Below are 16,724 nucleotides of genomic sequence, written 5' to 3'. Positions count from 1 at the left end.
CTTTTTTAAACCGGTCACAGCGCAATTATGTAGTAGACGGGGTGGGTCCTTCAAGTCTACAACATGCGCTGACTTTTGACATTTGACCGAGTGAACGTTGCACTCCTTATATGCACTTGTCTCTCGTTCGGCTCTATTACTTCTACTCCTTTTTGTTATTGTTGCCGTGGATGTCTTTGTTGTTGTTGTGGTCGATAGTCCCCGCCGGCATAACGCAGACAACAAAAATACACACGTTAAGATTATCGATTTTTCAATCGGCACATTTCTTGTGTCGTTCTTATTCTTTAAAACACTTTGAGACGCCTTTAAATATGCAGCAATATTTGGAATGTTGAATAATCAATAATTTAAACAAGTTCTACACTTTAACCACTTCAATTTTATATGTTTGCCTAATGATGCAATTCGACTTTAACTACATTTTCCGCTACACAATTGAAACTAATTTTCCGCAAGGACTTTATAGAAAATTAATTCTTTTGGTTTTCATAAACATTTTGCTTATTGTATTAATAAAGCCACTGCTTCACTTGGTTTTAAGCAACCATTCTACTGGTCTAATTGCGTTTAATTTTAGAATTTTATGATTCATTTAATATCCTTCGCCCGCAGACACAAAAAAATCTCGATAGTAAACTCCAAGGATACAAAAAGTGGGGTGCTTTTTGTTCACAGCACCCTGTGCCAACCGGCACTTGTGGTATCGATTGACCGTATTCATTTCCAGCACTGAGCGATTTTCATTACAGCGCATTAACAGTCAGCGCTCTCTCGATAAATGTAACGCTACCATCTGAGTACAACATAGTGCTAGCCGCAAAGCATTTACAGCATGTTATTTGTCATAATTGTTGTTATTTCGGTGAAGTACAGACGTGTTTATGCGGGTGCGCAGCGTGTAAATTGGTTGTTTAGAGCAGAAAGTCAACTAATTGATAAACATAGAAGTTGTGACCACAAATTGTCTCACAAAGTATTCGGTTTAGCAGTATTCTCTGTTTCATAGCTCAGCTCAGCTCAGCTGTACAAGCACCTGTCATTGTGCCCTGCCGAATTGGAATCGTGCGCGCGTCGCTTAGCTGCAGTCGGTGTTGAATATTTAAAAATTTACCCGCTTGCAATTAGTGAAAAAGTGTTAAAAAGTGTTCGCGAGTGTGTGTGTTTGCGCGCATTCGTTTGTGTTTGTGTGTATGAGAGTTTGTGACAAAGCAAACCAGTTAGTTGCCATCCAGTTGTAACAGATTTTTTGTTTTCAATCTCAGTAGCTATGCAGAATTAAATGTTAATCCTGGACACATACACACATATACCCCATAAATACATTCTTATACTTGGCTAATAGTTTTTAAGCTGTGTGCTCCTGTTCGATCGCTATGCGAAATTAATTTCGACTTTGTTCAAAGTGTTGCAAAATTCTAAAAATCGGTGTGTGTGTTTGTGTGTTCCCCAATTGTCCCCCCTTTTGCAAAAGGCTTTTTGACACGGCAAGAAAATGAATAAAACCTGTGCGCGCTGCCAAAAGGTGGTTTATCCCATCGAAGAGCTGAAGTGTCTGGACAAGGTGAGTCACAACTTGATAATAATTTTACCTAAAGACGTGCAACAATATCGGAATTTAGTTGTTTTTAGCTATTGTGTGTATTGGCATTTTTTTTCTTTCAATTTCAATTTTTGCTCCTTTGTTTTATGCCGCTGCTTCGCACTTGTTGTCTGTGCGCGTTAGAGCGAGACGGCTATCTAGTCACATGGCCCGCTGGTCTCATTGATCATGCGTACCGTTTGCTCTCATGTCCATGTCCGTGCTTGTTTGTTGTTTCTGTTTTATTATCCTACGCAATTCGTGGCTTGTTGTGGGCGCAGCAGCAACAGCCGTAGCAGCACCACAACTCAGCGCCGTTTTAATAATTTCCAACAACAAATGTGTGCGAATAATAAAAAGCAAAAAAAAAAAAAGCTTTTCAGCTAGTTTGCTACGACTGCGTAGCGCTTCTTGGAATTTAGTTTAAGCAATATAACGGCACGCAAATTTCATTCCATTGTGTCTATGGGCGTGCGTGTGTGTGTGTACGATAGCGCGGGTGGTTGTTGTTTGTGCTTGCAACAAATTTTTCAATTTTCGCCAACTCAGGAAATTGAAAATTGCTTTTAATTTGCGTCGCCGCTGTTTCCGCTACAATTCCCTCTTCACCTCCTGCCTATCTACCTACCTCTCTTCTTTGGCAATTGTCTGCGCCAATTTGCGTATATTTTGCGTATGAGCAGCGACGACGACGACGAGGGCGACGTCGCCGTCAACGAACCGTTGCAAAGTTGCAGCGCAGCTTTTATCTCAGCTTTTTGGGTTGGCTCTTCAAAAGAAATACTCAAAAATAAATAAGCAACAATCCGTTGACTGACCTTGAGCGCATATTTCGTTTCCAGTTTCGCATTCTCTTTCGCACACACACACACACGCAATCATAAGCTTTGCGGTCATTGAGTTGCTTTCTTCTTGTGCTTATTGGTTTATGCTTAATTCCAGTTTATTTTTATTGACCGGCAGTCCGTCTGTCGCTCTGTCTGAGCTGAGCTGAGCAGCACTTATTGTTTTGCCCTTTCGTTTCTCTTCTACCTATGTTTTGCGCATCCAGTTTTTAGCGAGCTCTAGCTCAAAATAGTTGTTGTACTTAAGGAAACGAGTGAATATGCATGTGTATGTTTATATTTACATACATACTTATTGTATGCGCTGATAAGACATAAAGAGACGACTCAATTGTCATTTCATCATTCGTCAAATTCTATTCGACAGCCTTGTTTTAATCAGCTCCAACTATCAGCACTTGCGACGTGTGTTCCACATCGTCTGCTGCTGCTGCTGCTCTTAAGCGTTTGTCTAATTATAGTCAAGATGTGCTATGCTCTCTTTCTATTGCTGTTTCTTTCTAACGCACACACTCTTCCAGTCTCAATGTGCGTCTAATTTTAGCCGTGAAGTAATGAAAACTATTTAAAGACAGTTATAAAATATGCCTGAGGCCTAATGGAAATGTTGAAACGTGTAAAAAACTCGGGTGAGATTTCGAAACTTGACGAAACTCGACTAGAAAAACAATAACAAAACAAAAACATGAACTAACAGCATACATACATATGTATATATGTATGTATTTATTTATTTGTGTATCCAGAGGAATGTTGAATGTTCCTTTTGGTTCGTTGCATTTTAGTTTACATCTCATTGTTTAACTTGTCTCATATGACGTGTTTCTATATCTCTGCCTGAGTGTCTTTTTCTGTCTCTCTCTATCTCTGTGTGTGTGTGTTAAGGCATGCACAACAATGATTACTGTATTCAGATTATTAGCAATTGTATTTCATAACATTTGTAAGATAATAAACAAATTGACTCATAGTCGCAGCGCAGCTTGTTATTTAATAAACAATAGGATTGTTTTATTGTTTTGCCTATTTTACTGAAAAGTAAATTACGAGTCTTATGACGCATATCTATTGAATGAGAAATGCACATTAATCTCTATTATTTGCTGAGTATTTGATTTAAAAATATACGGTTATTCAGTTAATTATGGTAAGCACGTGTATACATTCAAAGCAGTAAATTCGTATTGAAAGGGAAATTATATGTATAAATTGAATTTAATTTGCAAATCTCTTTGAAAACAGGTTTAAAACTAAACCTTTACTAATTAAAACTAACCTTAACTTCGTTACAAATTAAAATTGTATACTAATTAGGAGCTATGGAAGTTAGCGAATGATTACTAGACTATGTACATATATCTCTAAAGTATCTCCTTCTTGCTTTCATTATTTATTTCTCTTCTTTTCTATTTCTCAGCATTCTGTTTTTGCTTAGAAAATGCAGCGACATCTGCTCTCTTATTGACGCTCTGCGTCTCTCTCTCTCCCTCTCCCACACCTACATTTACTTTGTAAAAAGTTTTGTGCCATTTCGTTTGCGGTTGCCGCTCAATGCACGTGACACATCCTGATATAGAAATCGATACGCGTGACAGTCAATAAACGGGCATTTTATACCAATTATCTACACACACACGCACACATTCTCAAACACACACTGAAAAGTTTTGCCTTGTAAATGAAATGAAGAAATGCTTTTTAAATGCCGTTAAAAGTTAAGCAGCGCTGCTCGCGTTCGCTGCCGGCGCTTTGTTAATCGATTTTTGATACCAAACTTCACTCAACTTGTCGCCGTTCGCAGTTGCAGTTGCAGTCGACGTCGGCGTTGACGTTGACGTTAAAGTCGTTGTCTCTGTCGCTGTCTGCAGCGCTGCTTCTGCTGCTGTTGCCAATTTCATTTATCTGACTTTTTTATTTGGCAAACACACGAAATGTGTGAGTTTTAGTTTTGCCTGCTTGTTATACTCGTTGCCCATTAAAAAATTGCAAAAAAAAGAGGGAATTTCGCATGAACTTTGAATAATTATGAGAATAGAGTAAGCCATAAAATATACTTATAATTAGTTGATGAAGGTTTCAAATACATAGATATGTATGTTCCCCTTTGCTTATATATTAATTTACAGTTAGTATAGGATATCGTGCGGCTGTATGAGATAACTTCAATTTGAGGGCATCGTGATGCGGCATAGGCCAAAATATCATTAACTTGCATATACCACAAATTCAACATTATTTACAGGGTATCTCATAGTCGTTTGCTATTCGTTAGTACTGCTGTTTTGCTTGGCTGCGGCGGCCGCCACGACAGACGATTATTTTATGCTCACAACGAAAGTAAATGACCTCTTTGTTGTCAGCCAACCCAGGCAGGGGCAGGCGGGCAGGCCGGCAGGAAGAGCAGGCTTAACATTTTGGCCAATTCGTGCAGCGTGGCACGAGTCGACAGTTAGTGTTTGGGCCAGGCCAGCAAGCAGCAGGCAGCGGCAGCAGCAACGAAGCGCAGCGCAGCGCAGCGTCAAATCCAAAACGTCCTCCATTTGCAGCTACTCCGTTTGGCACTTAGGTAGCTCCAACTGTATCCAGTTGGGGCTCTGCCCCGCCGGTGGCACACTTTTCGGGCTGTCGCTTTGCTGAATATTTTAATTTTTGGCATTTGCGCCATGACAAATGACTACAGCGACAAACTTGGACGGAGCCGACGAGCCGCCAAAAAGACGATGAAGAAGAAGATGAAAAGTATCTTTAGCTCGAAATCTTATCTGAAATGATTTTACTGTTTGATGTTGCCATCACGTGCGACACTTGAACATCGTTTCCGCTTTCCAATTGCCAACAAGAAGTTGAAGAGCTTTGTAAAGCTAGTGATGAAAGCGGAGACACGCGTGACACGGAATAATAGTAATAGAGAATGTAGTGAATGAATAAAAATGGAATGGACATAAAAGAGACAGAACACGTATATTTAAAAGAGATGAAATCACATATATATAAATATAAATATATATTGATTCACATCAGCGCATCTCTAGAAAAACTCTGGCAACACCGAATGACAACTACAACCGCATTGACAATGAGAATTGGTTTTATTTATTTCTTTTCCCACTCTTGACTGGAGCTCTTCAACTCTGAAAGCGAAGTTCACTTTTGCATGACAAACCATTTCTGAGTGCTGCCCGTTTGGCCCCTAACTGCACCGCTCTCTCCCTTCTGCGCACTCCTTCCCCCTTTCCCTACTCTCTCTCGCTATCTCTCTTACTCTGCCTGAAGTACTCGTGAGAGAAGGGCGCTGCAATTTTATAAACAATTCAGGCATGAAAATAAAAGTGGTCAAGCAGCAGCCGAGGCAGCAGCGACATCGTCGACTTTGACTTATCGTTGCTTTGCATCTCCTTATCTTCATTTCCTTTCTCACACACACAAACACACACACATTGTAATTTCACTTTGTGCTTTGTTATTTCGCTGTGAGAACTTTTTGTGGTATTATGCAATTTGTTGTGCCAGCTTTTACCTTATCTCTCTCTGTCTCTGCTTCTTCCATTCCATCTCTGCTCACTTTCGCTATGCAGCGCGCAAATCAAAGCCTAAAGCTTAGCTCTTGGCTTATTTGTTATGCTCCAATTTTTCTTGTAATTAGCCTCGTGGTTGGTCGGTCAGAAGTTTTGCAACCTATTTTAGCGATTGCCAATTATGACAAAGAAAAAAAAAGGCACAGCAAAATCAAGATTTCGCTTGCCATATGAGAAAAAAAGAATGTTGCAGATGACTAATTAAAGTTGGCCAGAAAAGAACTTAAGAAACTAATCAGTGAGGCTTATTAAGTTAAAAGAGATTTACTTGAATACAAATAAAGGGTTCTTTAAACTACATGTATGCAAATATCAGAATAGCCATAGACTCGAATATACATAGAGTTTACATTAGAGTATATGGCCAGAAGAGTCTTCTATATTTCAATTGCTGTTTTATTTATTTTTCTTTTTCGATATTTTCTTACTTCGATTTGCTTTGTGGCCCAATTTTTGCATTGAAAATAAAAATGGAAGAAAAAAAACTAGACTAAAAACGAATTTCTTGTTGCAGAAGCCAAAGTCGATGTGGAAGGCAAAGCCGAAGTTGAAATTGCTGTTGGGCAAGCTTTTGGGGCTTGGACTTTTATATATTCTCTCTGAAGGCATTCGACGGTTGGGACTTTGGGGGCTTTCCCTCAATTAAATGCGGCCCATTGTTATTTTTCAGCACAAACAATTTTGACTAATGACCAAAACTGATGAGGGGAGTCTGTGACTGAGTGAGCTTGGCTCATATTATATTTTGGCTACCTGTCCGCTATTTTGTCCCACTGTCTTGGCTGTGTGTATTTCCGGCCATTGATATGTGGGTCAGTACACTCGGCTCACATTGGCGCTTGCCGCTGCTCCCGTTGAATGCATTCGCTTTGTCTTGCTGTCTTTGTCTTACAGTTACGCAGATTCTTCTCTAGCCGGAGCCCCTTCTTCTTCTTCTTCTGCTCGCTGTTGTGCTTCTTGGCTGCCACATTCGCTGCGCTGTCTCTTGTTTCCTGTCATTTCTTCTGCTCCACTGTTCTGCTCTCTTGTCTTGTCTTTTAATTGTTTTCCCCCCGCCGCTCGCATTGCTTTTGTTGTTGCTGTTGTAGAATTTATGTTAATGCGCATTTGCTTGTAATTTGTTATGCCACGCCCATTGGCAAGACAATTGTCGTCAGCATCGTCGCATTCATTGCATTTGCTTGACCTCCCTACCCCTACCATTAACATTCTTTGTTTAAATTCGATTGATCTTTATTAACTCGGCGTCGCGCGGGGTGGCAATCCTCGTTGCGGCTCATGTAAAGTGGCAACCCTGGCGACCCCTCGTTGCGGCTCTTTTATTTTATTTCTTTTTATTTTTTTGAAGCATTTGCATCGTCCAATTGATTCCCGCATGCAACAGCCACAGCAACGCAGCATCAACAGCAGCAGCAGCCGCTGCATCGCATCTATGTTTGGGCTCACGCTTCGTATTGTCCATGCATTGGTGTGAGTGCTATTTATAGCCGTACATATATCTATATATATACGCTTAATGCATCTGTATATATAGTTACATATGCATGCTTAGCAATAACAATTTCCAGCTCTTTGGCTCTTCAGTTCAAGTGGTTGCTTGACTCTCGTCGCTGCTGTCCATCACTTGAGGGTTTTCTCGCCTCCTTCTCCCACTCCATTGTCTCTCTCCCTATCTCGCCTGCGCTCGCTCGCTCCACTGTCAATCATGAAATTCAGCTTTAGATCTCTCTGCTTGTGCTTTTCGCTGTTTGCTTTGCTCTAGTTTTCTTTTTTGTTCACCCGCCTTTGCCCTGTGATTTGTCACTTCATCAGCAAAAATTAATCGTCTCGAATTCGGGTTTTCTCTTATATTTTTTATATTTTGTGTGTCTCACAAGCTGTGCAAATCTCGTACATTATTCAAACTAAAAGTCGTCGTCCCCCTCACCCGCTCCACACACTTTACATTCCAGATTCCAGTCTCCAGCCAGCGCAGCTGCTCCACATTAGTTTCAGCCACATTGTGCACCAAATCCAAAAAGTTTCCTCATTGTGTTGTCTCTTTGCCTTGTGCATCGCTTTGTCTTTCCCAGCCGCCTTCGTTCTCTCGCTCTCTCCCCAAATATTAACGAAACGTCATATGTAACTTGGCGCTGCTGCTGCCGCTGCCGCCCTTAGAAGCTTTAAGCTAATTTGCAAGCTCTTAAGATGCTGGCCTGCCCAACCCACCTGGCGCCTCCTCAGGGGCCACACCTATTCCATTAGCAGCCTGTGGCCTCAGGCTAATTCAATTTACGTTGCAAATCGCAAGACGGCTGCACTAATTATACTTATATAAAACACAATAAGAGCCTAGGCTCACACACCCACAGACACACGGCTAATGGGGGGCGGGTGGTTGCAAAACTGATTGCGTGCATATTTGCAATCGGACTTTGGCATATATTTGCATATATGTATGCATGTAGAACAGAGTTACAAAACGCGAATTCAAATAAAACTTCGCAAGTGACAAGCTCTGCTCTCCATATGCATGTGTGTGTGCGTGTGTGTATGTGTGTGAGCTTTCGAGTTGTAATAAATTAAACAAACAAATGGAAAAAACGTTAGCTTAAACCAAGGGGTGCGTGGATAGCGGCGCATACTATTGACTTTGCTAATTGACTGAGTTCAGCAATGAGAAAGAGAGAGAGAGAGAGCTAGTGCGAGAGCGACAGATTTGTAGCGTAAACTTGACAAGCGAAACAGTGGAAAGAAGAGACACCCACACACACACACGCACAGACAAGCGTTTGCATGCGTCGTTTCAATTTGCAAATTTAGAATGGAAGAGAAAGAGAAGTGAAATACTGGAAAACTGTAAACTGATCACAGGCATTCGAAGCATGCGAACTATCGATAACAAAGCTCTACAAATAAATACATTAGCTACACAAATTCTTTAAGTTTTCAAGCTAAATTTCAATGGATGAGAACTAGAAATTGCTTTTATTCAATTACGTAACAGCGTAACACTTTAATGCAATAATCCCCACCCATTCAAGTGTATATATAAATCTTTACAAATTCTTGAAGTGCACATTTTAAAATTCACTTGTGCCACCAATTCGACATGAAGCGCTGCCCAATTGGCAGTTGTCAAAAGTTTTGCACAATGCACTTCAGCAGAACGCAAACAAAAACAAACAAAGACCAAAAAATTCACATTGTGGATGTCAACAACAAATTCTATGGCCATTCAATGTGGGCCAATGGTCTGTTGGACCAGAAACTAAAAAGAACTGAATTGAACAGCAGCGGGAGACCGAACAGTAGGAAGTTGTTTTCATTGTCTAGCACTCCAATCTTGAGCATAGAGAGAAACGTTTGACCATTTACATACAACAACAACAACAACATCATCGACACCAATTCCAGCATAAACTGAATGATGATGATGATGATGATGCTGTTGATGCTGAGGCTGACTAGTTGCTTGGGAAGAGCAGGGGGATAGGGGACTGGCTAGCTAACCCGTCTTTAAATGCTGTTATGTATCTTTTAACTGGCGATACCGTTATGAGTGCTATTCATCTGAGTAAAAGCAAAAGAAAAAGAAATGGAGAAAAAAAAAACTAAGGCGGAAAACAAAACACACACACTTCTCCCATAGCTCAGATACTACACGATGATTTACTATTTGACCCGACCCGTTCCCGATGCGTATTTCAGCATGCAAAGCCACAAAAAGCTAGAAAAGTTAATGAAACACTCGGATAGCCTAGCTACACACACTATCGACAAAATGAGTAGATCAAATGCTGGAAATAGTAATAGTAGTAACTAGTACTATATCATTTGTGATATATGTTTTATACTTCTAAATGTCTATATATTTGAAAGATTATGTCTGCTCTAGGAGATATTTGATCTTAGACGTTTCTCAAAATATACTTGACTGTAGCTAAGCTACCCCGTTGATGAAAGAGCATAATTAAGAAAGAGCTCCAGCATTCGACTCCCAGGTCTGCGGGCTGCTAGTTCCAGGGTCGTTCTGGTGCAGCCAGCAGTTGGCTTGGCTCACACACTGTTGGCTCTGTCGCCTTCAGCGCTTGTGGCATTGCTTCCGAGTGAGTCACTCGGCTTGCGTTGATGTAATGCTTTTTTATTGTTGACGCAAAAAAGAAATATCATAATAATAAAAAAATAAGATATAGAGAACGCCAGGCGAAGGCAGCTGCTCCATCAGCGCCTCAGTTGGTGGCCGCTTTTTGCACAGTGCGAGGAACGGGATAGATAGAGTGAGAGACATAGCGGGAGTTGAGATGAGCGGGGTAAATTAATAAACAAATTATGCGGCATGTATCTATGTAGTTGTATCGCAAACACACATACATACAACAGGCGTCGTATCTATTGGATGCGAACGTGAAAATATGCCACGAAATTGAATTCGTAATCGCAGACGATTCCAATCGAATTGCTGTTCGAGATCAGTCAACAACAGCAGATACAATGCGTATCTGTCAGATATAAATGCAAATTCTAACGAAATGTGTGTGAGGTCTGCAGCTGAGAGGAAATGTTTGCCAAAGTATTGCAAATGGTTTTGTAAACGAATTGAAATTTGATCAACAAATAAGGAGTGGGCAAAGGGTAGGATAAATTTCGTGGAAAGAACTGAATCAAGTTTATTTTGCTTGGCAAACAGAAAGGCAAACGTTGGATAGAAAATAAATGTAAATTATATATCAAAGGTTTGATATTCCATTGAGAATTAGTGTTAAATGTCCTACTAAATATATTGGGATGCCATTTAAATGAATCGAATGACTTTTTGAAGGTTGTTTATTGCTTTAATAGGGAGGCATACGATATTTAGAAATAGTGTCATATATAGTTAGGCATGTAAACTACTGGAATATTCCAATGTGTCGTCGGTACATTGGAATGCCTTCTCAATATATCATTTTTCTGATAAACTATCTCTCATTCTTTTATCGTTATGCAAATATGTGAGTATTCGCATATTTGAGATTGTTTCTGCTGTTGCTCGGGCGGGCTACTGTTTGCCACACTTTTTCGAGAGTTTTGAGTATCTAATTTCCAGAGACAGTGAGCGACGATTACGTCATTCCACTGGCTGTCAGAGACAACATTTTGAATGTGCAGATACAAAATAACAGATACAATCTACTACACACACACATGCACACACTCGTGCTTTGTGAAACGTGTAATAATTGCAAAATTCAAGCGAGAGCAAGTTCCAGTTACTCTGAACAAAGCGAATCAAGTCAGTTATAGTAGTCACAATTTAAGTTGACTCGGTTGGGCAACGACAAGTAAAACCTATGCCCCGCCTTTTCTCTTCCTATTCCTCTCCCTCTCTATCCATCTCCCTGCCTGAGTGTAAACAAAATGATATTAATTAGCCATAAGCTGTAAATAAACAGGGAAATAAAAAAAACACAATTAAATGAAATTGAAAACAAAAACGAAACGAAACGAAACGAAAGCGGCACATAGCTCCAAACAAATTAGAAACTTGTCGATGGCTGTGAGCGATACGAAAGATCAGGCAAATAGATATAGTTATATACTACTACATACACATATACAGGGTGTTGACAAAGAGGCCAGGGAAAACTGCTGGCATGGGAACTGATAGAAAAACCAAAATGCAATCGAAAGAAAAAGTGAGAATTGCATAAGAAAACACTCGAATGGATGAGGGGAGGAGGCATGGGATAAGGTATATAGAAAGGAGGGAAGACAGAGACAGCATTGTGTACACATTTAATTATAACATTACCAAGTTGGTTAAGTTCCCACTTGATCAACTGATCAAAAGTCCAGTCACGTCAATGGGGCAACAATTAAAAACTATTTGCGGCCCGATAATGTCAATTATGTCATGAATGGTGATGAGTGCGAGCAGGCTGGCAATATAACTATATGGCTCTCTTTTCCACATATGTATATGTACATATATAGCTGAGCCGTAACGATTCAGTGATCCAGCCCAGCCATATAAGGCCGCTCGGAAAGGCGACAATTGCGTGTAACGGCATTCAGTTTGTAATCGCGTAATACAGCTTGAAAAAGGTGTTTGTTGTTGGCTGTTTGTTTGTTTGTTGTTGTTGTTGTTGTCGGCATCGTGTTCAGGTATCTTATGACAATGACTCAGATGATTCTTATAGCCATATATGGCGTATTCCATTTGGTCATAACAGCGACGGCTGCGAAACGCCTTGACCCCAATGAATGTGACGACGGCGTACCACCACCGCCCGAAATGCAAATTCCAATTGCGGCAATTAAAATGTCAACGAATTTTGAATGCGCTGCAAGAAAAGTAGATTGGCTTTACCTGATGAACTGGCATGGATTCACCTGAGACATAAATGGACATAGAATGTAATATAAGTTCCTAATGAAATGAATATAATCATTTAAAGAACTTTATCTAAAGTTAAAGACAGACTCAACAGCTCATAGCAAATACAAAGCTTAATATAAATATATTAAAGAGATCAATTAAAGTTAACTAGCGTAGCCACACACTTCATGGTCTAGACAGACCTGACTATATAAAGAAAAAGTTTTCTAAATGTGATATCATCTTTTTAGCATATTAAACAAAATTTAATAGTTAATAGAAAGTATTTACCGTTGACAGCCCATACTGAAAATGAAAATATAGGCAGTCTTATATTATCATACATATTATCTTATATTATCATATCTATAATACATATATACACATTATGATATATCTGAATGACATTTAAATATATTTAGCATTTCAAAGGTAGAGCTAATAGCTTCATATGCTTCGCAGCATAACTGATGACAAGATTTTTAAGAGCTACTGTAGACAAGCATCTGCTACAACAACAACAACAACAATAACAACATCATCAACTGGAACTGCAAACAGTTGTAAATGAAACAGAGCGTGCACAATATATGCCTAAACCTCAGCGCTTTTTGGAGAGGTGGGCGCAGACAGTGAGTTTTGGGCATGGGGGGCGTGGCTGGCGGGGCTGGTGGGTGGCAGTTGGAGGAGTCATGTTAAATTGACCGAAACGCGACGCAGCAAACTTGAACTTAATTTGGTGCGCTTAGGAAGGCAAAACCCGCACGTTAAGGCAGTTGCCAAAAAACTTGGCATTTCTGTGTTGAGAACTTGTGAGTTTTCGGTTGCAGTGCAAATACATGTGTGTGTGCGTATGTTAGACTGTGAGTCAATAGCAGCGGAAGCTGTGGAAGTCGTTTAATTCTGCCTCTGTTGCTTTCACTTCCGCTTCATCAGCTAGCTAGCCGGCTAGCTGTCTGCTCCCGTATCATCACGCCTACCCTGATTATCAGCCACTGCACTGCTTCATCATCATCATCATTATGAACAGCTTGAGCAGCAGGTTGAGCAAACTGACAGCTGTAAGTGGGTTTCGCTTACAGCACAGACGAAAACACGTGGGTAGCACAAGTATGCTCCACTTCCAACATGAACGCAGCTCTGCCTACTCCTCCTCCTCTCCCTCCTCCTCCTCCAGCTGCATCTCTAGTTAATAAAAGTTGTGTTTTCACTTCAGCATTTGATATATGTTTCCTTTTTGGAATCTTCATGTAGTATTCACTCCATCCAGACAGTTGATAGGTAACTCAGATGCCATATGCCATATGCCAACTGCCTGCTAGTCGCTTTACGAGAATCGCATTTCGATTTCGTACGTGTGAATTGTGCTATATTAGAAAGTGTTTTGGCGGCCTGTCTAGAGCTCTTCAAGAACGGGCGTTGAGATTAAAGCTAAGCATTGAAAGGGATATATTAGACATGTGTAAGCAGAGATTGATCAGATCTGATATTTTTTCGTATTTTTGCGTATATTTCGGTGTCTTGTGCATTCGTCCGAAACCTTATAACTCCATGATTATTTTTGAATGCAAATTGATACTACGCATAAATACGCGTCTAACAAGGCATTCCACTCGAAAATTTGATAAATAGTCCAAAAGATATGAACTACCAAAGTCGGAGGCTTGACTTTTAGTATTTTTTCGGTATTTTTGGGTATATTTCGGTGTCTTGTGCAATCGTCCGAAACCTTATAACTCCATGATTATTTTTGAATGCAAATTGATACTACGCATAAATACGCGTCTAACAAGGCATTCCACTCGAAAATTTGATAAATAGTCCAAAAGATATGAACTACCAAAGTCGGAGGCTTGACTTTTAGTATTTTTTCGGTATTTTTGGGTATATTTCGGTGTGTTGTGCAATCGTCCGAAACCTTATAACTTCATGACTATTTTTGAATGCAAATTGATACTACGCATAAATACGCGTCTAACAAGGCATTCCACTCGAAAATTTGATAAATAGTCCAAAAGATATGAACTACCAAAGTCGGAGGCTTGACTTTTAGTATTTTTTCGGTATTTTTGGGTATATTTCGGTGTCTTGTGCAATCGTCCGAAACCTTATAACTCCATGATTATTTTTGAATGCAAATTGATACTACGCATAAATACGCGTCTAACAAGGCATTCCACTCGAAAATTTGATAAATAGTCCAAAAGATATGAACTACCAAAGTCGGAGGCTTGACTTTTAGTATTTTTTCGGTATTTTTTGGTTATATTTCGGTTTCTTGTGCATTCGTCCGAAACCTTAAAACTTCATGACTATTTTTGAATGCAAACTGATACTACGGATAAATACGCGTCTAACAAGGCATTCCACTCGAAAATCGAATAAAAAGTCCAAAAGATATGAACTACCAAAGTCAGAGACTTGAGTTTTAGTATTTTTTCGGTATTTTTTGGGTATATTTCGGTGTCTTGTGCATTCGTGCGAAACTTTATAACTCCATGACTATTTTTGAATGCAAATTGATACTACGCATAAATACGCGTCTAACAAGGCATTCCACTCGAAAATCGAATAAAAAGTCCAAAAGATATGAACTACCAAAGTCAGAGACTTGAGTTTTAGTATTTTTTCGGTATTTTTTGGGTATATTTCGGTGTCTTGTGCAATCGTCCGAAACCTTATAACTTCATGACTATTTTTGAATGCAAATTGATACTACGCATAAATACGCGTCTAACAAGGCATTCCACTCGAAAATTTGATAAATAGTCCAAAAGATATGAACTACCAAAGTCGGAGGCTTGACTTTTAGTATTTTTTCGGTATTTTTGGGTATATTTCGGTGTCTTGTGCAATCGTCCGAAACCTTATAACTCCATGACTATTTTTGAATGCAAATTGATACTACGCATAAATACGCATCTAACAAGGCATTCTACTTCAAAATCGAATAAAAAGTCCAAAAGATATGAACTACCAAAGTCGGAGGCTTGACTTTTAGTATTTTTTCGGTATTTTTTGGTTATATTTCGGTTTCTTGTGCATTCGTCCGAAACCTTATAACTTCATGACTATTTTTGAATGCAAACTGATACTACGGATAAATACACGTCTAAAAAGGCATTCCACTCGAAAATCGAATAAAAAGTCCAAAAGATATGAACTACCAAAGTCAGAGGCTTGACTTTTAGTATTTTTTCGGTATTTTTTGGTATATTTCGGTGTCTTGTGCATTCGTCCGAAACCTTATAACTTCATGACTATTTTTGAATGCAAATTGATACTACGCATAAATACGCGTCTAACAAGGCATTATACTTCAAAATCGAATAAAAAGTCCAAAAGATATGAACTACCAAAGTCAGAGACATGACTTTTAGTATTTTTTCGGTATTTTTTGGGTATATTTCAGTTTCTTGTGCATTCGTCCGAAACCTTATAACTCCATGACTATATTTGAATGCAAACTGATACTACGCATAAATACGCGTCTAACAAGGCATTCCACTCGAAAATCGGATGAAAAGTCCATAAGATGTAAGCTACCAAAGTCAGAGGCTTGACTTTTAGTATTTTTTTTCGGTATTTTTTGGTATATTTCGGTGTCTTGTGCAGAGCTCTAACTTCACTTAATACAAATTCTCGCATCATTTGACACTTTAGGTTGCCCTATAAATAGATTTTAGTTGTTGCTTCGTGCTTAGTCGCCATTGTTTTTCCCCAGTTATTGTTGTTGTTGTTGTTGTTGTTTGTGGCGTTGCAGTCATTTGTCATTTGGTTTGGTCGCTTTGACTCTGGTAATCCAATCCGTTCGTGTTCGCAGCTAACCATGCCAAACCTCAAGCGCCCAGCTCGAAGCTAAAGTCCAAAGCCCCCAAAACCGAAGCCCCAATTCCCGTTCAGTTGGTTTATTTTATGGGTCTCTCTGTCTCCCTCAACCTATTCCTCCCGCTTTCGCTGTCTGGACTGTGGCTCATGCCAATTGTTAGTTTTTTATTGTCGCGCTGTGGAGACGTTTAAAATGTTGAAAGCGTGCAAATTCGAATGCAAATTCAACACCTCAACAACAACAACAAGGGAAACAGCATGAAACACTTAAGGTTTTTATTTTTGGAAATTGAGCCTCAAATTGAAAACCAAGACGAGAAGCGAGCGGCAAATGAAAAGTGGGTTAAAGCGAGCATAGAAAATAAATGCAGTCTGCTATACAAAGCGATTACCTCACACACACACACACGCACACTCACAACGTAACAGCCACAACTGCATTTTATTGTGAAAGTGAAATTGAATTTTTGTGACGGTCATCAAAACCTCATCAAAAGTCAGAGGGGAAACAGATGAGTTATGAGAAACGCTCTTTTATTCTCTCTCTCTCTCTC

The 16,724-nt window shown here is 39.6% G+C and overlaps 1 protein-coding gene across 4 annotated transcripts in view; it reads left to right on the top strand.

Annotated features, from left to right (window-relative positions):
• Window positions 1–837: 837 nt before the first annotated feature.
• Lasp (LIM and SH3 domain protein Lasp) overlaps window positions 838–16,724 on the top strand; it is a 28,234-nt gene continuing 12,347 nt past the window's right edge. For 2 of the 4 annotated variants that reach the window (XM_018100085.3, XM_018100084.3), the window contains exon 1: window positions 838–1,564. In XM_018100085.3, the coding sequence (XP_017955574.1) occupies window positions 1,496–1,564 (69 nt within the window). In that variant the 5' untranslated portion in view covers window positions 838–1,495. The remainder of the gene's footprint in view (window positions 1,565–16,724) is intronic. The other 2 variants (XM_018100088.3, XM_018100086.3) reach the window with 1 other exon arrangement.

Source organism: Drosophila navojoa, chromosome 4, assembly GCF_054131105.1.
Source record: "Drosophila navojoa isolate 15081-1374.11 chromosome 4, UAZ_NAV_1.0, whole genome shotgun sequence".
NCBI classification, from domain to species: Eukaryota; Metazoa; Arthropoda; class Insecta; order Diptera; family Drosophilidae; genus Drosophila; species Drosophila navojoa.
This window is presented reverse-complemented; position numbering and strand designations above follow the sequence as displayed.